Source organism: Apteryx rowi, unplaced genomic scaffold (assembly GCF_003343035.1).
Source record: "Apteryx rowi isolate R43461 unplaced genomic scaffold, aptRow1 scaffold_660, whole genome shotgun sequence".
In the NCBI taxonomy this organism is placed as follows: Eukaryota; Metazoa; Chordata; class Aves; order Apterygiformes; family Apterygidae; genus Apteryx; species Apteryx rowi.
In genome coordinates, this window is record NW_020450939.1 from 361054 (window position 1) to 385231 (window position 24178).

At 57.2% G+C, this 24178-nt stretch overlaps 3 protein-coding genes across 4 annotated transcripts in view; all 3 read right to left on the reverse strand.

The window, feature by feature from the left end:
- Positions 1-133: 133 nt before the first annotated feature.
- Positions 134-5821, reverse strand: P4HA3 (prolyl 4-hydroxylase subunit alpha 3). Its single transcript, XM_026085181.1, has 13 exons — positions 5643-5821; positions 5180-5322; positions 4733-4950; positions 3659-3808; positions 3413-3464; positions 3095-3275; positions 2865-3018; positions 2336-2400; positions 2069-2228; positions 1114-1176; positions 861-929; positions 288-384; positions 134-204 (listed from the first exon to the last, which is right to left on the reverse strand). Exons 1-13 carry the CDS (start codon positions 5819-5821, stop codon positions 134-136), a joined length of 1602 nt encoding a protein of 533 aa, XP_025940966.1.
- A 4503-nt stretch (positions 5822-10324) lies between these two features.
- On the reverse strand, positions 10325-15464 carry NEU3 (neuraminidase 3). Of its 2 annotated transcripts, XM_026085179.1 has the most exons (5): positions 15377-15464; positions 13697-13755; positions 12461-12695; positions 11315-12367; positions 10325-11233 (listed from the first exon to the last, which is right to left on the reverse strand). In XM_026085179.1, exons 2-5 carry the CDS (start codon positions 13702-13704, stop codon positions 10901-10903), a joined length of 1629 nt encoding a protein of 542 aa, XP_025940964.1. In that variant the 5' UTR covers positions 13705-13755; positions 15377-15464; the 3' UTR covers positions 10325-10900. The 2 variants fall into 2 exon arrangements, with proteins under 2 accessions (XP_025940964.1, XP_025940963.1); XM_026085178.1 differs by having other exon boundaries at positions 10325-12367.
- SPCS2 (signal peptidase complex subunit 2) overlaps positions 14432-24178 on the reverse strand; it is an 11612-nt gene continuing 1865 nt past the window's right edge. Inside the window, exons 2-6 of the mRNA XM_026085143.1 lie at positions 23815-23990; positions 17639-17722; positions 16921-17081; positions 15377-15511; positions 14432-14686 (exon numbers count right to left, since the gene is read on the reverse strand). Coding sequence (XP_025940928.1) covers positions 14500-14686; positions 15377-15511; positions 16921-17081; positions 17639-17722; positions 23815-23990 — 743 coding nt within the window. The 3' untranslated portion in view covers positions 14432-14499. The remainder of the gene's footprint in view (positions 14687-15376; positions 15512-16920; positions 17082-17638; positions 17723-23814; positions 23991-24178) is intronic.

The following is a 24178-nucleotide window of genomic DNA, read 5'->3' on the forward strand; positions in this document are numbered from 1 at the left end:
CCGGGCTGCATCCCCGTTGGGTGCCCCAGGAAGGCGTTTCTCCCAGACTCCGTTTCGCTCTCCATTGGCTTTATTTCCCCCGGATTTGGAGGCGCGCGGCCGAGTTGCTCCCCMCGGCCGCGCCGGGGCGGCCTCAGTCCTCGGGCCGGGGGCCGCACGGCCGCCGAAACTCCTGCCCGTGCTCGTGGATCCACTTGTTGGCCACTGGGAAGAGAAGGGAGCGGCGTGGGCCGGGCGAGCCGGGTTTATCCCGTGCCGGGTTTATCCCGTGCTGGGCCCGGCCTTACCCCACTTGTCGCCGGCCAGCACGGGGCAGGCGGCGTGCAGGGTGTCCCCGTCGCCGGCGCCGTTCCTCCGCAGGTTCCACCAGAAGAGCGCCGCGTTCTGCAGAGCCGGCCCGCCGGCGCCCCGAAACTCAGCGCCCGGCTCCGGCCTTGGGGTTTGGGCACCCCAAAACTGAGCTCAAAGCCCCAGCCTTGGGGTTGGGCACCCCCAAAACTGAGCTTGGAGCGCCAGGGTTGGGGTTGGGCGTCCCAAAACTCAGCCCGGAGCTAAAGCCTTGGGGTTGGGCACCCCAAAACTGAGCTTGGAGTGCCAGGGTTGGTGTTTGGCCCCCCAAAACTGAGCTAGGAGCCCCAGGGTTGGTGTTTGGCCCCCCAAAACTGAGCCCACAGTCCCAGGGTTGGGGTTGGACACCCCAAAATTGAGCCAGGAGCCCCAGTCTTGGGATTTGGCACCCCAAAACTGAGCCCAGAGCTGCAGTCTTGGGGTTGGGCACCCTGGAACGGAGGCGGGAGCCCCGGCGTTGGGGTTTGGCCCCCCCAAAACGGAGCCGGGGCCTGGCGGGGGTCCCCTCTCACCTTCACGACGGGGACGCTGAAGTTGGCGTAGATGAAGGCGGTGGAGCCGCCGGCCTCCACCGAGCTCAGCTGGAAGATGAGCGAAAGCGTGAGCCCTCGCTCGTCCCCCCGCCCCGGGCTGCCCTCTCCATGGTGAAACCGCGTTCACTCTGAACCCTACTGATGCCCATGCGGCCGCAACCGCGTGGCGACCGCGTTCACTCTGAACCCTACTGACGACCGATGCAGCTGCCCCGGAAATGTGGGCACTCACGTAGATCATGACCGTGGCGATCCTGTTGCCGGACTTCATCCTGTAAAGGGGGCTCTTCCCCGACTGCCCCACGGAGAGGAGCTGGTCAGGTGCGGGCGAAAAGCGCGTCACGCCCCAACGGGGGTGAGCTTGCTTTCTTCACCAAAAAAGGTTTTGAGGGACGACATGGGGTGAACTATAACTGTCCTGAGATTCCTTCTTCCCTCCCTCTCCCCATCCCTCCTTTTCCCTTCCTATTCCCTCCCCTTCTCCTTTCCTTTCTTTTTCCTCTCCTCTCCTTCACTCTCTTTCCTTCTTCTTTCTCTCTTTCTCTCCTTTCTCTCCTTCTCTTTCTCTTTCTCCTTCTTTCTCCTTTTCCTTCTCTCTCTTCTCTTTTCCTTCCTTCCTCCCTCCCTTCTCTCCCTCCCTCTCTCCCTCTCTTTCTTCCTTCCTTCCCTCTGCCTCCACATTCAGCAGCTCACCTGCTGCCTTTCCCAGCAGTGCCTGGCCCACCTCAGGGACCACCCTGGGGACAACCCTGGCACCACGCTGGGATCACCCTGGGACCATGCTGGGACCACCTTGGGGACAACCCTGGGACCACACTGGGATCACCCTGGGGACAACCCTGGGAGCACCCTGGGGATCACACTGGGGACCATGCTGGGACCTCGGGGACAACCCTGGGGACAACCCTGGGACCACGCTGGGACCACCTCGGGGACAACCCAGGGACCACCCTGGGGACAACCTTGGGAGCACCCTGGGACCATGCTAGGACCACCTTGGGGACAACCCTGGGACCACACTGGGACCACCTCGGGGACAACCCTGGGAGCACCCTGGGGATCACTCTGGGACCACCTCGGGGACAACCCAGGGACCACCCTGGGGACCATGCTGGGACCACCCTGGGGACAACCCTGAGGAGCACCCCGAGGAGCGCCCCGTCCCCCATCCCCGTCCCCCCGCTCACGGTGGCGTGGTCGAAGTGGGGCTCGTAGTGGCCGCCCAGCCCGTAGTTGACCACCTGCAGGTACTCGGCGTAGGGCGCCCGCACGTCCAGGCCGGTGACGGCGGCGATGCGCCGCTCCAGTGCCACCACCGCCGGGTCGGCCGTGTCCTTCAGCCAGGCGCTGAGGGTCCCACCACCGTGGGTCACGCGGGCGCTCACTCACCCGGCCCCAGGAGGGCCCAGGCGTCCCCAGGAGCCACTGGGCAGGTGGGGTTGGGGGTCACCTACCTCTTACTGATCCGGTACTCGGCTTTTTGCTGCTTCTCTCCGGAGGCCACCACGGACCGCTGCAGCTGCGGGATTCAGGGATGCTCAGGCAGCGGCAGGAGAGCCACCAGCGTGGCCATCTGGGGCACACGTGGTGGGACCCCAAGGTTGGAGACCTCCCAAATCAAGCAGGGACCACCGTCTGGGTCCAAGATGGGGTGGTTTTACCAAAAATCACCACCCTGAGGCATCACCTTGAGCTGCTGGTGACACCGAGTTGGGCTGGAGGTGGTAACCAGCCCCTTATTACACACCGTTATTAGATGTCACGAGTTCAGGCTTGGCTTGACTCTGTGGCTGCTGGAAAGCGCCCGGTTTTCCCCCAAAACCTTCGAGGTGCCGGTCTAGGAGGGAGCTGAGCTGGGGTTGCAGCTCCAAAAAGGTTTCTGCACGCCCAGAAGCGGCGCTCAGGTGGCCTCGGCCAGGGGTGGGACGTGGTGGGACGCCGCGGTGGGACGTGGTGGGACCTGCCGCCCCCCCCCCGGCTCACCCAGGGCCCCGCCAGCGCCTTGACGGTCTCGGCCTCGGCGTCGCTGACGAAGTCGTGGTACAGGGCGACGTAGGGCCGCAGCCGGACCGTCTCCCTCTTGGCCGGCTGGAGGAGCAGGTAGGGGCTGCCGTTGGTCTCATAGGTGCAGCGGAGGCTCGGCGTTGGGTGCTGCGGTGGTGGGGAGAGACGGGAGCGGGCAGGGCGTGAGGCGGGTGGCTGGCGGCAAGGACCGCGGGACCCCGCCGCCCCATACCTGAGTGCCCGGGCTCCGGCACAGCTCCTCGTAGGCATCGCGGGTCTGCAGGCGGGTGCCGTCGGGGCGCCGTGGTGGTCCCGGCTCCGCGGTCCCTTGCTYCTCCAGCAGCTTCTCGTACTGCGCCACGTTCCTGGCCACCCTGAGGTTGCTGGGGTCTGCTGGGGACAAGGTCCCGCGCGGGGACGAGGCGATGGGGTGCCACCAAGGCTCTGCCGCCCCCTCCAGCGCGGCCGAGCCCGGTTCRGAGGCGCAGCGGTTTAACGCCGGGCATCTGCCCTCGCCGACGACGTACCGTAGCGCAGAAACTCCCTGGAGAGGCTCAAGGCGTGCGAGACGTTTCCTGCCTGCAAGGGGGGGGAGGGATGCGTGGAGACCTTGTGAGCATCCTCCCACCGTGGCGATGTCCCCTAGGAGCTGAGCCCACGGTTTCACCCCACCGGGCACCGCGGTGATGGGGATGACCCGGAAAAACCAGCTGAGTTCCAGCTGGAGCAGGGCACATGGGAATCGCCTGGACATGGAGGTGCCATGGACATACCATGAAGTAGGAGAAGGCCAGGTGGTCCAGGGCGTCCTCCAGGCTGGCCAGGTCCTCTGTGTTCCAGCTGCCGTAGGAGAGGCGGAAGAGGTCGACAGCCTCCTCCAGCCACGCGATGGAGTGGTAGTAATCACCCACGTCGTAGGCCACCTGCGAGGCACTGCGCCGCTCAGACCCACCACCAGGGCGAACCTGGCCCCTGTCCCGTCCTGTCCTGTCCCATCCCATCCCTCCTGCATCTGCCAACCATCCCCTCCCATTGCATCTCAACCCTCCTCCACCTACCACCCATCCCATCCCRTCCCATCCCATCCCACTCTGTCCCATCCCATAGAATCACAGAATGGTTGAGGTTGGAAGGGACTTCTGGAGATCATCTAGTCCAGTATCCGCCCCCACTCAAGCAGGGTCACCTAGAGCATATTGCACAGGACCGTGTCCAGACAGCTTTTGAATAGCTCCAAGGTTGGAGGCTCCACAACCTCTTTGGGCAACCTGTTCCAGTGCTCATCCCATCTCCACCTGCCACCCATCCCATCGCATCCCATTGCATCCCATCGCATCACATCCCATCCCCACCTGCCTCCCATCCCATCCCATCTCATTCCATCCCATCCCATCCCGTCCTATTCCATCCCTACCCCATCCTCTCCCATCCTGACCCCTCCCTGACACTCAGTCCTGGCTCTGCAATGACCTCGGGGGGRCTCTGCCTGGAAAAGCTTAGTTTCTATAAATGCACCCAAATCCTCTCCCATGGATTTGTCACACTGCTTCTCCCCCCGGGCAGGGGATGGCCGCAGAGCCGGGCTTCGACCGCAGCCTCTCCCCCCCCCCCACCCCGGCCGGCCCCGGCTCGGCAGCGCTGGGCTGGCTCTTCCCTTCCCCAAAGCAATGCGAGAACCCCGCGCTTCGGGCTCCAGCCGCCGAGCTCCAGCTCATCCCGCCGGCGGATGCCTGCGGGCTGAGTCAGAGGGGCCTCCCTGCATCCACGCAGCCGACAAAAACCCGGCTCGTCCTTCCGTCGCGTTGCACGGCGTTGCAACCGCCGGGGCGCCCCGGGCTCGCCCTCACCTTGCCCACGTGGAAGCAGTCGTCGGCGGAGAGGGCGACGGGCTGCCCGGGGCGGTAGAGGGGCGAGCGGGCGCCGGCCGGCTCGAAGACGCCCTTGGCCAAGCCCTTGACGCTCAGCRCGTAGACGTCCTGCAGCCGCATGAGCGCCCGGGCCGCCCCTTCCAGGTCCTCCGGCCCCGGCAGCTCCTGCCGCAGCGCCTCGAAGCCGGCCTGGAGCTCTGCGGGGAAGCGGGACGGCGCCGGGCGGCATTAACGAGCCCAATGAAGCCGTGGGGTTGTCCGCTTGGACCACTCTTCCTTTCCCCATCCTTCCCGTTCCCCCCCTTCCCCAGCTTCCCCAGCCCACATGCTCCTCTTGCAGGTGGCACCTCGCCCCAACATCTCCAGGGACACCCCGGGGCGTTTGGTGGCCGTGGAGGGGGACGGATGGACGGATGGACCCCGTACCGCGTGTGTTTTCGCTGGCCGCCTCGCTGTAGACCACGTTGAGCCAGTCRGAGCGGAGGCGCTTGATGAGGCCGAAGGCCAGCAAGGGGTTGTCCACCGAGGCCGCGGGCTCCTGGTGCAGCGCCTGCACCTTGTTGTAAAACCTGCAAGGCGCCGGCGCGCGGTGACCTCAAAGACCTCAAAACTTCACCCAAAACCGTGCCAAAGCACCCGGGCYGGGCCACCGTCTCCGTTCCCACCCATGGGTGCTCACCCCGCTCTGAAACGCCCAAATCGGTGGTTCGCCGTCCCTCCCGCTGCATCTCTAGCAGCGCCGGTGATTTTAGCAGCGTCTCCCCGTTCCCGAGGTGGCTTCCCGCATCCCTGCAGCGCTTCCCCCCCCCCGCTTCCCATTGCCCGAACGCCCTCGGAGCGGGATTTTGGGGTGGGTGTTGGGTGTTGGGGGGTTGGGGTCGGTCCCTACCTGGCCAGGTCGCTCAGGCGGTCGCTCTCCTCCTGCAGGTAGGTGCGGAGGAGCCGGAGCAGGCGACCCTCGGCGCCCAGCGCCTGCCGGATGCTCAGCATGGCCGAGTAGGTCTCGGCGGGCGCCGGGGGCACCCAGGCCAGCAGCGCCCCCAGCCCCAGCACCCCCAGGGCCCGCATGGAGGCGAGGTGGTGGGGTGGGGTGGGGGGTCAGGGGTCCCGGCGGCGCGGGACCATGGCGAGCGGGTCCGGCAGGCGGTGGTGGGTCTCCCGGCTCGACTCGGCTCGGCTCGGCCGTCCGCTCCTCCCCGCCGCGCAGGCAGGGCGGGAGCGACGGAGGAGGGATGGGGCGGCCGCGGGAGCGGGTGGCTCGGCCCTCCCGCACGGGGCTGGCCGGAGCGGGGGGACACCCCCCACCCCTGGCCCCCACCCCAGCACGGTCCCCCTCGCCGGCGAGGGCCTCCTCGGGAGCCCGCCGGCCTGGGTGCTAATTAATGCAGGCGCTAATTGAGCGCGCTGGTGGAGGACGGCGTCGGCGAGGGGCCGATGTCCCGTASCCCGGTGCTGCGCGGCCTCCGCGCCGGCTGCAGTGCTGGGGTCTCGGTGTGGCCCCGTGTGCACCCGCGCCCAGACCTGCACCCACACCCAGACGTGCACCCAGATGTGCACCCAGACCTGCACCCAGACCCACATCTGCACCCAGACCTGACCCACAGCCAGACGTGCATCCAGACCTGCATCTGCACCCAGACCCACATCTGCACCCAGACATGCATCCAGACCTGCACCCAGACCCACATCTTCACCCAGACGTGCACCCACACCCAGACGTGCATCCAGACCTGCATCTGCACCCAAACCTGCACCCAGACCCACATCTGCACCCAGACGTGCACCCAGATGTGCACCCAGACCTGCACCCAGACCCACATCTGCACCCAGACCCACATCTGCACCCAGACCTGACCCACAGCCAGACGTGCACCCACACCCAGCCGTGCACCAGACCTGCACCTGCACCCAGACCCACATCTGCACCCAGACCCACATCTGCACCCAGACATGCATCCAGACCCACATCTGCACCCAGACGTGCACCCAGACCTGCATCTGCACCCAGACCCACATCTGCACCCAGACGTGCATCCAGACGTGCACCCAGACCTGCATCTGCACCCAGACTTGCACCTGCACCCAGACCTGCACCCAGACCCACATCTGCACCCAGACGTGCACCCACACCCAGACATGCACCGATGTGCACCCAGACCCACATCTGCACCCAAACCTGACCCACATCCAGATATGCACCCCGACCTGCATCCAGACCCACATCTGCACCCAGACCTGACCCACAGCCAGACGTTCATCCAGACCTGCATCTGCACCCAGACTTTGCACCAGCACCCAGACCTGCACCCAGCCCTGGCAGGGAGACAGATTCCCTTTTCTCCCTCCCCTCTCTCTGTCCCTGTCCCTCCCCTCCCTCTGTCCCCATCCAGCCCCAYGTTTATTCCTGGCTGTGACCTGGGTTCGGGGCCCTCCATGGCAGGTGGCTGTCGAGCCCCCGGCCTGCACAGCCCTCCCCAGAGCCTGTCCCCTCCTGTCCCCAGTGTGTCCTGGCCCTGTCCCGGGGCCCCCGATGCTCCTGTCCCACCCCATCTCATCCCATCCTGTCCTGSAGCCAGCAATGCTGCTGTCCCATCCCGTTCTGCAGCCCATGATGCTCCCATTCTGCCCCATCCTGTCCTGTCCCACCCTGTCCTGCAGCCTGCGATGGTGCTGTCCTGTTCCATCCCCATCCCTGTCTCCATCCCACAGCTGATGCTCCTGTCCTATTCCATCCTGCCGTGTCCCCATCCCTGTCCCTGTCCCACAGCCCACAATGCTTCCGTCTCTGTCCCCAACCCCATTCTGTTCCTGCTCCTCTTCCAGAGCCTGCCACACTCATGTCCTGTCCCATCACCATCCCCATCCTGGAGCCTGCGATGTGCCAGTCCTGTCCTATCCCTTCCTGTCCCATCCCATTCCACCCCATCCCCTTTCTGTCCCTGTCCCACAGCCCATGATGCTCCTGTCCCATCCCATTCCATCCCATCCCCTTTCCTGTCATTGTCCTGGAGCCCGTGATGCTCCTGTCTTGTCCCGTCCCATCCCTGCAGCTCGCCCTGCCCATGGCACCACATCAGCCCTGCGACCCCCCCGGACCTCCTCACCGCATTGCCCTTGCCAAGCCATGGCCGTGGCTGCTCTTGGCCATCTCTGGGCCCTTTGCTGCCTCCATGGACCCCGGGGGAGAAAMCAGGGCCGGATGGGGTGCCAGGAGACCCCCAAAGCCATGGGGAGAACCTCAAAACTGGCTGAAATGGGGGACAGGAGGGGACCGAGGGCGAAAACTGGCCTTTGAGGGCCTTTGCTGCAACCACCGGTGACAGGCAGGAAAAACCAGACCGTGTCCCAGGGTACACCACAACTGGGGCCACCACCACYGCCTTTTCAACGCACGTCCCGGCTTCGGATGTTTTCGGCACTCGCAGCCTGCCGGGGARAGGGGAAGCAGCTCCGAAATGGGATTCTTCAAAATCCTGCTCCCAYCGCTGCTTTTCCATCTGATGGGGGCATTTTCTCATCGGCTCCAGCGCTGGTGGGAGGTGAGCTGCGGAGGACAGGCTGGGTGCCCGCTGTCACCAGGAGCTTCGGTGGGTCTCCAGCCCACCCAGGGAAACAGCTTTTTGCAGGAAAATCAGCCCCTCCGCCTTACGTGGTCCTCAGGTGCCACCGCTTGGTCCGTGCAAGACATAGCAGTCCCAGTGTCGCAAAGGTCCTCAGAAGAATCCCAAACCTCCCGGAGTGAGTGCTTGGCTCCCCACGAGCTCTTGGCTGACCAGAGCTTTCCCGGGCTAGAAACGGCTGAATTTTGAACCAAAAGACAAAGGACGAGCTCACCAAAAGTAGATTTCTCCCAGGTTTTCTCCAGAAAAGAGGAACCGTGAGGGCTCAGCCTGGTCCATCACGAGACTGGTGTAAGAGTGTGATGAGTGTAGAGGCACGATGGGTGCAAAGGTGCAATGGGTGCAAGGCTGCGGTGGTTGTCAGGGCATGATGGGTGTAAGAGCACGATGGGTGTAAGAGCACGATGGGTGTAAAAGAGGATGGTGGGTGTAAGAAAGAGCATGATGGTTGCAAGGGCTTGACGGGTATAAGAGCATGATGGGTGCAAGAGCCTGATGATTGATGTAAGATCATGATGGGTGTAAAGGCACGAGGGGTGTAAAAGAGCACGATGGTTGCAAGGGTGTGATGGGTGCAAGGGCATGCTGGGTGCAAGGTTGAAAGGGCTTGAGGGGTGCATGCAAGGTCATGACAGGAGCAAGGGTATGATGGGTGCAAGGACATGATGGTTGTGAGGGTGTAAGAGCATGATGGCTTCAAGCGTGTGATGGGTGTAAGAGCATGCTGGGTGCGAGGGTGTGAGGGCGTGATAGGTGCGAGGGTGCGATAGATGCGAGGGCGTGATGGGTGCAAGGGCGCGATGGGTGCGAGGGTGTGATGGGTGCATGTGATGGGTGCAAGGGCGTGATGGGTGCAAGGGCGTGATGGGTGCGAGGGCATGATGGGTGCAAGGCCATGATAGGTGCAAGGACATGACGGTTGCAAGGCTGTGATGGGTGTAAGAGCATGATGGCTTCAAGTGTGTGATGGGTGTAAGAGCAAGATGGGTGCAAGGGCATGCTGGGTGCAAGGGTGCGAGGGCGCAATGGGTGCGAGGGCACGATGGGTGCAAGACCATGATGGCTGCAAGGCTGTGATGGGTGTAAAAGAGCATGATGGCTTCAAGCCTGTGACGGGTGCAAGAGCAAGATGGGTGCAAGAGCATGCTGGGTGCGAGGGCGTGATGGGTGCGAGGGCGTGATGGGTGCATGTGATGGGTGCGAGGGTGTGATGGGTGCATGTGATGGGTGCGAGGGTGTGATGGGTGCGAGGGTGTGATGGGTGCGAGGGCGTGATGGGTGCATGTGATGGGTGCGAGGGCTGCCCACGGCGCCAGGGGTAAGGCCACGGCCGCTGGGCCCAGCCGGCAGCCAGCAGTCCCCCCACCACTCGGGCTCCTTCTCCCCAGGCGCCGCGCACCCCAAACGCAGCGGCAGGAGGGATGGGGCCGCGCCAGGCGCCGGGTGCCAGCGCCGCATCCCGCCGGAGCAGCCATTCCAGCGCCACCGCCGGCGCCGCAGCCGGCTTCCAGGCTCCCCCCGACTTCTTCATTTCACGGCGGCATCCGCGGCGTCGCGGAGGAAAGGGAAATTATCTCACGCCCGAGCGGGGAGGCTGGAACYGCTGAGACGTCTTAACTCGAAAAAATGCCAACGTCGGCTTTTGTTCCCGGGGGGAAAAAGCTGATTTCAGTGATTTCACACCCTGCTGCTCTTCCGCCGCCAAGAGCCGAGCTGCAAACGCCCGTTCCCAGGAACCGGCGGCGTTTCGAGGTGCCGGCTCTCCCCATCCCTCCCCTGGGACCCTCRGGGGTTCCAGACCCCCAAAACTCGAGCGCCGCGTTCGACCCCAAACCTTCGGGTTTAAAACCTCCGGTTTTACGGATGACGTGCGCGCACGCGCCCAGGTCGCAAGCTCGAGGGAGCCCGGCCGCGCCGGCAACGCTTGGGCTGGGACACAAATGAACGGGAAAACTCAGTAGTTTTTAGTAAAACGAGCAGAAAAGCCCACGGGAGCACCCGGGAACGGTGGGATTTCCCGACTGCCGGACACAACCGGCTCTTTCCTGGTTGCAAAGCATCAGTTCAGACTAAGTAATAAAGTTGTTCGGACGATGGCATCCCATAAAACGTCTTGGGAAGACGAGTCGCTTCGGCTTTGTATAGCTGTATCCGTGAGGCTGGGTAACGAGAGCGTTAAGGACACGGCGGGACACACGCAGGTGACTTCGAAAAGGGGACAACCCCCCCCTCCCCCCCGGTTTACAATATGTATTTATACAACAGGGGGCAAATTAGATGGTTGACGGGAAAAAAAAGGTGTTAAGTGCGGCTGTTGGAGCCCCGCGCCGCTCCTTCGCCCTGCTTCTGTCCCACTGAGGTCGAGGGCACCCAAAACTCATCCGGGAAAACCGGCCGCTGGCTTTCCCGCAGTGTCACAGGGCTTTGGGAGCATCCGGGGCATTAAAAACCTCCCGGAAAAATAAAAAAAAGAAGAATGTTTTTAAAAAGCTCGGTGATGCTCTCGCGGGAAGCTCGCCGCCGGCTGCTAGGCGGCTCCGGACTCGCTGGCCGGCTCGCCGCAGGCGTCCAGGAGCTGGYGGAGGGTGAAGAGGCAGAAGGAGATCTCCTCGCACTCGCTGGCCGCTCCGCACTCGAACAAGCAGCCGAAGAGGCCTCCGGGACCCGGGCACACGGCCAGGTCGGAGTAGCCGCAGGGTCCCTCGTAGAGCACCCAAGGCCGCCGCCAGCCGGCCCGCTGCAGCGGCGAGGGGTTGAGATAAACGCCCAGGTCGCGCCGGCGGCGCTTGTCGGTGGGGTGGGAGAAGAGCAGCCAGGAGGCGGCGGTGGCGTCCTTGGCGTCCTTGGTGTCCTTGGCATCCTTGGCGTCCTTGGTGTCCTTGGCATCCTTGGCATCCCTGGTGCCCTTGGTGTCCTTGGTGTCCTTGGTGTTCTTGGCATCCTTGGCATCCCTGGTGCCCTTGGTGTCCTTGGCATCCTTGGTGTTCTTGGTGTCCTCGGAGCCCTTGGTGTCCTCGGCATCCTTGGTGTTCTTGGTGTCCTCGGAGCCCTTGGTGTCCTCGGAGCCCTTGGTGTTCTCGGCATCCTTGGTGTCCTTGGTGTCCTCGGAGCCCTTGGTGTCCTCGGCATCCTTGGTGTYCTTGGTGTCCTCGGAGCCCTTGGTGTCCTCGGAGCCCTTGGTGTCCTTGGTGTCCTCGGAGCCCTTGGTGTCCTCGGAGCCCTTGGTGTCCTTGGTGTCCTCRGTGTCRTCAGCATCCTTCTTGTCCTTGACAYCCTTGGTGTTCTTGGTGTCCTCGGAGCCCTTGGTGTCCTCGGCGTCCTCGGCGCCGGCCGGGGCGGCGAAGCTCACCACGCTGCCCTGGCAGCCGCTGGGCGGCTCGCAGAGCTCCTCGCAGAGCGCCGAGCGGCCGAATCGCAGCCCGCGGTCGGTGCTGAGCGCCACAGCCCGGCACCGCCGCCGCGTGCGGGCGCTGCAGTAGAGCACGGCACCGTCACCGTCGCCACCACCGACCTCGGCCACCTCGCACTCGATCGTCCGCAGCCCCTCGACGAGAGCGCCCTTGCGCCAGCTGCGGCCCCGGTCGTCGCTGTAGAAGACCAGGGCGTGCGGCTTGGTGCAGCACGGCAGCGGCAGCCCGCAGAGCCGCCGGTGCACGTAGTAGGCGTAAGCGGGCACGGCCAGGCGCCCGGCGGCCAGCTGCACGCCGTGGCCCGGCCCCACGGCGAAGGTGGCCCAGCGGCGCAGGTCGGAGCCCACGGCTTGCGGCGTGAGGTCGCGCAGCGGGGCCCAGCTGCGGCCGCCGTCGGCGCTGGCGGCGCAGCAGAGGCGGGCGGCGCTGCGGCCCGCCAGGATCTGCCGCCGCTCCGTCACCCGGCCCCGCACGCAGATGCAGAAGAGGAAGACGGTGCCGCCGGCCGCCTCGTACACGGGGCAGGGGTTCATGGTGCGGTGGCCGGGCAGCGTCAGCTGCGGCAGCTCCTCCACGGGGCCCCACTGCGGGGAAACACAAAAGAAAAAGCGGGAGAACGGGAAGCACGGCGCCGGCGGCGTCCCGCCGCGCTCCGGAAGCCGCGCCGCCGGCGTTACCTGCACCGCCGTGCCCTGCCGCCGGCCCCGGCGCAGCACCAGGTGCTCGGCGTCCTCGTCGTGGGCGGACGAGCGCTTCTCGGCGAAGGCCAGGAAGGTGGCGGCGGGCGGCAGGTAGAGCAGCGCCGGGATGCGGTAGGTGACCCCGCCGGGAGCTTCCTGTCGGAAGAGCGTCTCCCGGCGGGGGCTCGGCGGAGCCTCCGGTGTCATCTTCTCCCCCAAGAGCCCGAAATCCCTGGCAGGGCAGAAAAGCGACAGGAGAGGTTTCACAGGGTGAAAGCGGGGTCCAGCCTGACCCTCCCCTCCCCAATCTCCCCATCCCACGTCGCTCTCCCAAACCGCTTCCAGCCACCCGCGGGGGTCTGACCCCTGGGGACACCCTGGGGACAGGGATGGGGACGCAGATGGGGATGCAGATGGGGATAGGGATAGGGATGTGGATGGGGACACCCTGGGGACAGGGATGGGGATGCAGATGGGGACACCTTGGGGAAAGAGRTGGGGACTGGAATGGGGATGGGGACACCCTGGAGAGGAATGGGGATGGGGACAGGGATAAGGACACCCTGGGGACTGGGATGGTGATGGGGATGGTGACAGGGATGGGAACACCCTGGGGACTGGGATGGGGATGGGAATGGGGACACCCTGGGGACAGGAACACCCTGGGGACTGGGATGGAGACAGGAATAGGGACACCCTGCGGACTGGGATGGGAATGGGGACACCCTGGGGACAGGGACGGGAACAACCTGGGGACTGGGACGGGGTCAGGAATGGGGACACCCCGGGGACAGGAATGGGGACAGGAATAGGGACACCCTGGGGACAGGGACGGGGACACCCCGGGGACAGGAATGGGGACAGGAATAGGGACACCCTGTGGACAGGGACGGGAACACCCCGGGGACAGGAATGGGGACAGGAATAGGGACACCCTGGGGACTGCGATGGGGACAGGAATAGGGACACCCTGGGGACAGGGACGGGGACACCCTAGAGACCGAGACAGGGACGGGCAACCCCCCCCTTCCCCGAGCCAGGCGGCAGCCCCGGGCCGTGCCCGCCTCCCCGCCGCCGTCGCGGAGCCCCCCCGGCCCCTTCCGCTCCTACCGGGCAGCCCGGGGCCACCAACCCGCCACCGCCACCGCCACCGCCTCCCGCCGCGCCCGGAGCCGCTTCCGCCGCGCCGGCCCCGCCCCCGCCGCCCAAGCGCCGCCCACCCCCGCCCCTCACCGGGGCATCGGGCAGCGCCGAGAGAGAGGCCGGGAAACGCTTTTCACATCTGCTCTTGCCTTTTATTGGAAAAAAAACAAAACAACAAAACGAACAGAACACAAGAGAATCCGTTTAGAAAACGCCGTTTTACAGCACAGGGAACGGGGAGGGAAAGGGCAACGCGGCAGCCGCGCGGACGGGGACGGCAGCGGCTCGGGAAAACACTTCGCTGCGTCGCTCAACGTACAGGAGCAGCGCGTTCACCTGCTCGTTCCCCCCAACCCACCCCCCCCCGAAACACATAAAAGGCTTTTTTGGTTTTCCCATATATAAAACAATCCCCCCCCCTCAATTAGATAAATATAAAAATAAAGAAAACTTGTTGGCGAAGGGACAGCTGTTTAACGTAAGGATTTTGTCCTGAATTCCTACGGCAAAAAAATGCGCTAAGGTAACGTGAAATTAGTGGAATGTGAAGGGTAAAAGGCCCCGGACACTGCRTGGCGCAGAGCTGGGAGGACGTGAACACAGCGCGGAGCGACGCTCTCCCTCTTGAAGGTCCCCAAAATGTCAATTGTCCTCCAACATCCACCCTGGAGGTGACGGAAGCGGAGAGGCAGGCACACGGACCAAGGCTTAGACATCGGCTTCAAAAAAAAAAAAAAAAAAAAAAAATCTTGGCTCCAAGATTAAAAATCCTGCTCCTCCAAAAAAATCGAATAGGATTTCAGGACAAAAACAGAGGCGATTGGCTTTCTTTGCTATTTTACTTTATTGGTGTGAATTTAGCGTGACGCCAGGACGAAGGGTCGTGTCCGAAATCATTTTGTTTTCCTCTCCAGGGCCAAGCTATCGTGCAGCTTGGAGACCTCTGGTTCGTAGGCCTCCATGACTAACGTGCCATTGTTATCAAAGAATTTAGCAATGGATTTGGTGAACTCGGCCTCCCTCTGCTGTTTGGTTTTCCCGCTGATGAAAGTGAGCTTCAAGGTGTATTTGTCATCAAACCTGAAGGAAGAGCAAAGCAGGTGCAAAGCAAGAAATGCGTTAGGAATTTGGCACAGCTGAGGCGTCGCCGAAAAGCTGTCGGGAATCAAAAAAACCCCCCACGTTCAGTTCGCACCAGAACATAACAGCAACCGTTGTCTTTGCTAGGGACAGAAATCCCCAAAGAAGGGGATCCCGGCACGCAACACCCCGCTTTATTACCTGAATACAGGCGGAATACTAACAGTCGTGACATGCGGTCTTTAATTATAACGCAATTTAAGATATTTATACTCTTTGTAACGGATTCGATAGTTTTTCTCCCCCATTTAAAAAGCGATGGTTGAACTTTCGCGGCACCTAACTACTCACCCCTATTCCCATTTTTAGCTTGGGACTCGATTTTAGTAGAGCGGAACAGATTCGTAGGTATGAAAATAGGGGGAAAAAAAAGATGTTTAGGATGATCCCACAGATGGAAATTTTGCACGCGCGACTGGCTCAGCTCAGCCGGCCTCAGACCACTATTACTTSTGAGCAACGTGCTGCGGGGAATATTAATCATGGGTTGCCCAGGGAGCAGCAAAGCGCACGGCCCGCGCGGCAGCCGACCCTTTGCAAAAAGCTTACGTCCCCCTCGCAGAAATAAGAGTATTTTCTCCGCGTTACCGCGCTCCCTCTCGACGAGCTTGGTTCTAGGAGCAACGATACCGTTTGAGACTGGAGGACAACTGCCAGACGTCATCCGGGTCCATCCCCGCGGGATCTTTTCTGTGAGCCACGAGGAAAATGCTCTTTTCTTTGTACGAGGTATAAATGGTCAGGATCCCCATCATCACGAAATACGTTCAAAAAGTTAAGGAAATCAAGGGGCGAAAACCGTGCGCGCGGTAGTTTGAAGGCGCGCAGAGAAGTTATTTGCATCCCCTGTTCATTTTAGTCACCTTTTATCGTTCCAAGCAGAGCGCTGGACTGATGTCTCAGCGCGAAAAGCTAAACCGATAGTGCGCGACACCGGGAAAAGCTTTGCGGTTGTACAAGAGCACTGATCAATGCCTGAAAGGAATGGGAAAAGCGACAACACCCTAGACACTTTCTTGAACAGGAAAGCTACATAAAATCATTCAGAGAAGCAGAAATCCCAGCAACGAAATACCGTCTGCACTTACTTCACTCATTTTTGGGGGGCAACATCTGTAGGAGACGGTGGGAAAACGTGAGACTAAATGAGTCACCATTAATTACCGYGCATTTCTACAAAGCGCAGATCAAGCGATTAATTTTTCCTCATCATTTTTTGAATTAAATCATGCTAAGYGCTGCCAGATGAATCACCCCAGCTTCCACGCCGAAAGCCAAACGGAGAAAAACCGTAGCCTGAAACGAGGAAGCGACTTGCCCGAGATCGTACAGCGGCTCCCAGGTCCGCACGGAGCTTCCAGGCTGCTCGTTCGCGCTGCCGCTCCGATARCGCCCTTGAAAACGGGCCTGCCTGCAGTTCCTGGAAAGCACTGCTCATCCGTCACATATATTTATGTTGCAAAACCTCTACAGGCATCTGCTCTTGCTGGAGTAGCTGCAAACAAATCGGTGGCAAGCCAACCCCGCGAGCCCAAACAGGAAAAAAAAAACCCCAGTTGTGCCACCATACCGCACACGTAACTGTGAATATTCCTTGGTATTTCAGCGTTAACTTACGACCGTTTACGCGCTGATTTGTAGCGCTGCCTTCCTAAGTTCAGTGTCTGTTCCTCTTTGAGGGCAGCGTTGGTAGGAATTACTCCCGCTTCACTTTTCGCTTTGGGCGCTTGGGCTATCGTGTTAGGAAAGGGCAGATGTCACCGTAGCCTGACTACAGAAGCAATTTCGCTGTAATTAAAACAAAAATGAACAAAAAAATGCAAAAACACCCCAAATTTTTGAGGGCTGATTTTCAGTTTGAGATTAACACAGCAGAACTCAGCTGTCTCTATGTGCATGTGATGTCTGAGATCCAGGAAGTCACCTACTACACGCAGATAACCCAGATTTAGGTGTTATTGTCAGACTGAAACCACCCCAACGGGCATGAATTTGGCTGTTACATGAAAAATAGGTAATTAACAGCTGATCCCCACACAATAGGTGCCAAAATTCTCAAAGGCCTGAAAATGGGACTGCAGAGATGAGGTTTGTTGCGCTTTAGAGGGGGGAAAAAAAAAGAAAAATAAAGAAACCCCTTCTGGTGAAAGTAAGACGACCCACGTAAAGGATATGATACAACACAAAAAGCAAGAACAGGTTTGGATTCAGGAAAGGGGTGCAGGTAATCCCAAATCAAAGCTACAATCGCGAAGAGGCAAGAGATTGTGCAGATGATGAGGCGGCCGTCAATCAAACGGAAATTTTCAACGTACTTGTACTTCTCCAGGAGAACCTGAGGGAGAAACAGGCAGCGGAGTTTATTTTGTGCTTTTATAAGTTTTACAAATTGCTTCGGTGACGGATTTCGACACAGCAATCTAGATTATACAGGTAACGTGAAGAGAAGCTTTATACGTAGCTGATGTCTGCATCAGACATGGTAATAGCTGCTGTTGTTCTCAGCCCTAACGCTGCTTTAGCCAACTCGGATCCAGGGGCAAAAATCACAAAACACACTGCAGAACTGGCAAGGACACTGGCGCGTCACACAGAAAACAGATTTTTCGAGAAGGTTTAGCTAAATATAAAACCTAAGAATTTACTTTGGCATAAAGGATTAGCGTAAGGGCTAAAAAGCCCGACTTTACTAACGCAAGACTCCTCGCTGAAACAACCCTGCAAGGGGCTAAGAAAGCAAAGTAACCCACGATGACGCAAGGAAACGCGCAGTAGCAAGCTCATCCTGCTATTCCCTGTGCAGTTTCACCCGGCCTTTCTTAAGAGTTTTATGCACAGAGCAAAGGCTTAAACGTTTTCCGAGCAAGAGAAGTCAGCGGTCGCAGAATGTACCTTTTTGGCAGAATCATCCAAAGAGTTTTTCACAGCTGAACCGTCCCATTTGTCAATTTTTACTGGCTTGTCATCAATCTTCCACTGCAACGTAAACCAAAAAGAGTTAAGGGCCTCCAAAGAATTGGGCATTTCATTGTCAATACATTTGTTCCTGCACTGAACACAAAGATATGAGGCAACTCAGGAAAAACAGCTACAGCGTAGCTTCGGTATATGAAAAACTGACCAAAGATTARGGGAATCCAATGCCTATTATACAGTTACACTGCATTTAAAAGTCACGTACCCCACTGCTAAAGCACTGCCTTGCAGATTTAAACTGTTAAGTCCGATCAGCAGGACCAAAGAGATTTGCTAAAGAGACTTTGTACATCGGGTTTAAYTCTCGTTCTGATTTAGTGTTTGCAAATGCTGTTTTCCTCCACAAAAAATGCCAGTTCTGACTTAATCCTTCCCTTTGGATGTTACTCACGCTTCTTAGCGAAGCTGCTACAGTCTCACTGGGGGCTGCCAACAGAAGCAGTATTTCCCAGCAGTATTTCCACAGGTGGATTTGTAAGTTTGAGCCTTGGGTATTTTAAGCGGCCTGTTATTTCAAACGGTTCTTTGTTAAGTGACTCGAGTTCAGATTTCAGRTGTCATTAGAAGCAATTCTGAACTTCGCTAGTATTATTATCTCCTGAAGTTTCCAAGTTGGATTTACTAAGTGCCTGTCAGAAGAGCTYATTTCCTTCTCTGGAAGGAATTAAAGCATTTCAAAGAAAGATGTAAAAGCCAATCTTGCCTAGGGAAAAGCATGATTAGCCTCCGGGGTCTGCAGGTAGAAATTACTAGGTGCATAGGCGACGTGCACACTTGCAGTAGCTAGTTTATGAGGGACAAAAGAAACAGCCAGAAGCATTTAAAAATCAGAGATACCYGGGAAATAGCTCTCATATCAGTGAGAATTACATTTTAGGAGGTTGCKAGGCCACATTTTTATAGCCATCAGTTTTTTTTTTCCCCCCTAACATAGCATAAACTACAACTGAAAGCAAAACCCTTTTCCATGAAAAAAAAAATACAGAAGAATTCTTTCAACTATCTATTTTCTTTACAAAAGCATCTACGACCATTTTAGTTCTTGCCCGTTGCGATTCACAGAGGTGAAAATATCAAGAGGTAGAGCAGGGAGAGGAAAAGAATACGCATATTTTTTCCTAGTAAGTGCACTGGAAGTGAAAAGCCTCCAAGCAACCACACCGCAGCCAGTCCCCGTTTCCTYATCCCGCTGATAAATCAAAAGAATTGAAAGACGCTTTCGAAAAAAATATAATAAAATCATTCAGACTTGACCTCGCTGCTCTCAAGAGCAGCCTCCATTTCTTGGGAGGGAGGGGAAGGAAAGGCAACAACCTATTAAAAAATAAAAGATCGTGCTGCCTGCCTACATGCAAACGTGCTTTGCTTAGCAAAACCCTAAGATGGAATACGTTTCTGAAACAGCAGCTACTTAAGGTACCAAACTAATTTTGGGAGGTGCAGGAGGAGTCCTGTTACTTCAGGGACAAAAATAAGTCGGCTACTATTACGCTTGCAGAGGTGACACGGCAAAGGYGGATTCGGTTCTACTACACACGCCAGCAACTGAACTACAAGCCCGGATTTAACYACAGGGGAAAATTCTGTCCTTTATTATATTYGTACGGTTCAAACGAAGGCAGCCTCACYGTGGAGCGAAAGCATCATTCGGCCYGCAGAGCCTATTACCGTTACGGATGAAACGCCATGAAAACACCCGAACCTTTACAGCCGATCGACCCTTCCCTCCTGCTGCTTCTTACAAGTAACGGTGAACCAAATAAATGCGAAGCTATGATAACTCCAGGGGCCTTAGCAGGCTGTTTTAAGGCTTTCTTCAAACCMCATCTGCCCTTAGGTATAGCTGTGATTTTTCAAAGGCCGCTAAAGAAATCTTTTTGAAAAAGTAAAAAAAGCCAAGCAAATCCTGATTAATGTTTTCCCACGTTTCTAAGGCTAAAACAAGAAAAGCCTTGSTGTAAAATTATGACAGTATTCTCAGGCTTGTCCCTAAGGAGAAAAACGAGAGCAGGAATCCAGAAATACTTGAGACCCTGTCGGTCAATGTTTTATGCTTAAATATTTAATATTACTATCGCCTCTGAACATTGCACCCTCCGGCCAAAACTTCTGTATTACAAAACAGAAAAATCATTCAATGTTTGAACGCGTCTGAATGTGAAAGTACCCAATTACCAGCGAGAGGTACGGGATGATCATGATCAGACACGGCTCCGATACAAAACGGAAGAGAATGATGCCTGGATGCTACTTATTTTTAAGAGCCTGAAGATTTTAAAGCCATCTTATAATTGCACTGGAAACCAGCCCCGCAGGCACAGGATTGCTAACACTTCACRTACGGAAGGGATTTGCACAGAGACGAATATCTGCACGTTAAAAGAGCCTAGGTAGTGCCATAATAATCTAGCCAACTTTGTCCGGAAAGCCTGCGACTGTGCCAAAACTGGATTCCTACTTTCTGACTCTCTGTCCTGAACCACAACAACGCTGCAAGTGTCAGATAAGATCAATAATCATTTATTTGGCACCGATCTCTTACCGGAGGTGAGAGCCAGGACTTTCTGAGGTAGGTAAAGCTCACATGACATTTCTGAAACAGAACTGTTCCCGCAGAAACATCTAGTCTTAAGACTGTTTAAAGCAGAGCGCTGAAACRGCGTTCTTTTAGTTCGTATTCAGGCTTATCTGTGACTGAAGCTGTCCTGCTGCAAGACAGTAACAGCCCGATAATCCCAAGGTGGTTCACGGGAGAAAGGGCCKGTAACGGAGGCAATCTGCAGTTTGGGACAGCAGCCAGGGAGGGGCTTTAGACCTCCTTTAGGTTTTTCTTGATGTTCTCCTGAGGTTTCTTCTCCTACTACAGCACAGCACCGCRGTGCTGTTTCTCTCCAGCTCTTCAAGCCTGGTCTGCACACACAAGCACAGAAACAGAAGCACGCCTGTACTTTGATGTCTTCACACCAGTGCAACACCTTTGAGTGATGGCCATGCTGCCACAGTGCAACCTAGAGTCAGAAATTCGGCTGGGCCCTCTCCCACCAAGCGCTCACCCTCAAACGGAGGAAAGCCTCCACCCCTCCAGGGCCTGCAGGACAGCCCTGCCTTGCACGCAGAGGTGGGGAGGGAAGGTGAAGCTGCAGGGACAGGAGGTTGTCCCGGGAGCCTGGCAGATGCAAACAGCTCTGCTGCTCAGGCTCTGGCTAGTGGATCATATTTTCCAACCAGTTATTCATTTTGATCACTTCTAGCATGGGTTCAGAAGCTCCAAAAGAAAAGATTGGATTCAGCTCCAGTCCAAGAGAGAAAAAACCCGACTACTTCAAAACAATTTTTAGGCTGACGTGGCTTGACTCTTTGGTTTTAAAAAAACGAATAAAAGGTTATGGTGTCAGAACTCTTACATCTCCTGAACACGTCTTAACTTCTCCTCAGGATATAACTGTCAAYGGGAAACAAACACGGTGTGCTACAACTGGCACACCTCAGAAGTGGATTGGGTACCTGAAAGCACATCCTTGTAAGAACGAGGCTTCAGAACGAAGGGTAAAACATAGTTAGTGGCTACCTTACTAAAGCAAACAACCCCCTCCGTCCAAGAAACAGGAATGCCATTTCAAGAAGTCATAAAACCGAGCTGACGCTAGAAACACAGAAGGATCCCAGCTGTTCACGCCCGGGTAAAGACGCTGCCTGCAGCTGGATCGCAACGCCGCAACGGGGGAGYGTTCTGCTGTTAGCTCCAAAAATGAAAGAGCAAAACGAGCGCTTACTTTCACAGCTGCCATCGCAGGGCCCAAGCACTCACAAGGCTCATTTGTCGAGCTATCACTTTCRTTGAAATCCCTTCACAAAACTCCCTCAAAAGCAGGAGGCAAGGAAAAAGTCCTCCAGGATGAATTCAAGATGTTCGTATGTCAGAAGCAAGGCACAGCACAAGCTTTTTTCCCCTGCCTTACTCCTCCTGCTGCTACCGTCAACCTCGTTTACATCATGCCCAATTTTAGACYGCTACATCTGGGTAGCTAACTTGCCTCTTCTAATATTGCTGTGCAGCTTACAGGCACTTTGGGGTATTGCAAACATAAATAATCAAGTAGTACAGTAAAAAAGATTTGTTGCTACTGCAAGGACATCACCCAACGGACAGCAGCATAGACCACCTAAGTTCTTCAAGGGGAATAATATTTGTGAACTGCGTCTAATCTGCGTTTTCTATTACAAGGATAGAAAGAAAGTCATCTCCTCTTTCTTAACCCTAAAACCAAAACCTCTTCAAACTGGGACACATCTCCCGTACTGCAGCAAAGGGAGCTTGGATGAACCTCAGCAGACGATGCGCAYTGAATCCCTCAAGGCCCACAGCTTGACGCTGCAGCGGATTGGCTTTTCGTGTAGGGAAGAGACCGCAGCTGACAGCGCAGCGAGTCCCTGTCCCTCGCACAAATCCTGCTATTCACCAGCCCCTGCTCTAGAGGCAGGGATTYGGGGCCACAGTCTCCCCAAAATACCAGTGCTGCCTGACTGCACTCAGAATCAATGTCSTCTGCTCCCAGATACTTCCTCCTGGGGGACAGGAGCGGAAGGCAGTAATAGTAGGTGGCAACCAGGAAGTGGTTTTAGTCCTTCGACTCGCACGGCTCAGAAGAGACGGATGCTCCGGCGGTGGCGGCGAAGCGTGGTTMATAATTTAGTGTCGTGCCGTTGTTAGGTCAGAGAAATAAATTAGTGAAATCTCAAGGAACTCTGGAGGACTGGAGGCAGCGTTGTACACCAATCTAAATTCACCGGGAGCGCGCTCTCAGGTGGTCCTGGTTGTATAAGAACAGGTCAGGAGGAACTATCCGATTTTCACAAACACCGAAAGAACATCAGCAGGACAAAAGAAAACGGGATAGTTAACATGCCAACCTCCCTAAACTCATCCTGATTTAGCTTATTAGTGAAGTTCAAAAAGATRTGCTAGACAAGCAACCTATCCTAAGATACTAAAGCCTTGGCAATACCCCATTATCCTTTCCGATTGAAAAAAGACTTGAGCAAATGAGGGATCTAAGACCACAGTTCTCCAGATAATACCTCAGCAATATATAGCCCAATCGTTCTATTGCCAGAGATGACAAGAATTCATTAAAATCATTTAAGGAGAGGAAATGAAGACATACACACCAACAAGGGATGGAGAGAGAAAAGAAAACAAAACGTCCTCAAGCACGTCTGTGTATTTAACRCAGAAGCCCTGCTGAAGCCATACCAGTTTCAATGTGCTGTTCCTAAACGGTTCAGCTCCAGCACCAACAAGKTATTTCTCTTACCAACTACTTCTCTTCCTTCTGAAATAACAACCAAGTAGGCACAGAACACAGTGAAAATAGCAAGAACGCTTTGAGAGCGTGATACCTTTAAAAGTTCTTGAAGTTCGACCACAAAGTGCTGTCATCTCCAAACCAAAACCTAAGCGCATYCGCACAGGATATCCCGAAATAGTTGATTAGCACACCTTCCCCCAAATCATTCAATTCAACAACCTGATCTACTATTTTAAAGAGGATGCCAGCATATCTTACAATACAAGTTTACAATAAGGGTAACTTCACCTCAAACTTAAATAGATGCAAGAAAACTATACTCCTCAAACATTATGGATTCACGTGCAAGAAAACTATACTCCTCAAACATTATGGATTCACGTGCAAGAAAACTATACTCCTCAAACATTATGGATTCATATTTATCAATGAAAAAAAGAATTAAGGTGTTTTCAACTGCAGTCATCTGTGCTTTGAAGTTCAGAGAAAGATTCCAGACGTGCCACTCCACAGATACACCCTCCTGCACCCAGAGATACAGACATCTGTTTCAGTCTTGCTGTGGAAAAAAAAACAACAACAACAAAAAACGCCTCCAGGTCTGTAGTTCCCGGTACAGCTACCAGAAGAGCAAAAAGGACGGCCAAGTGCAATGAAGATTTGTGATGCGAACACCCGGCTCCTTGAAACTGGGCTGAGAGCGAGCCCCTATATATATATATATATATATATACATACACAAGGTCTTGGAAATCAGTAACAGCAGGGCTAGGCCAGGCTCACCAGCAGGCTTCCAGCAGCACAGCCTGCCCCAGCGGGCTCTCCAGCCGCCTCCACCCAGCACCACTTTGCCGGCGAAAGACCCAGCGGGAAGAGCGCGGCCGCACTGCGAGCCGGGCTGCAGCTGGGCCTCGGCTCAGCGCCGCTGGCGGCACCGGCTGCGCGGGCGGCAGCTGCTCCTGCAGCGGGCCGAGGTGCAGGGGCGCCCGGGCTCCCTCCCCGCTTCCCTCGGCCGCTCCGAGGAGGCGGAGGGCAGAAGCAGCCGGCGGGGCCCGGCGGGCCAGGCCAGGCCCGGTGCTGCCGCCGAGCCCCGACCGCGCCGGGGAGGTCCCGAGCTGGGGGCCGCGGCGGGAAGGTTTTTTTTTTG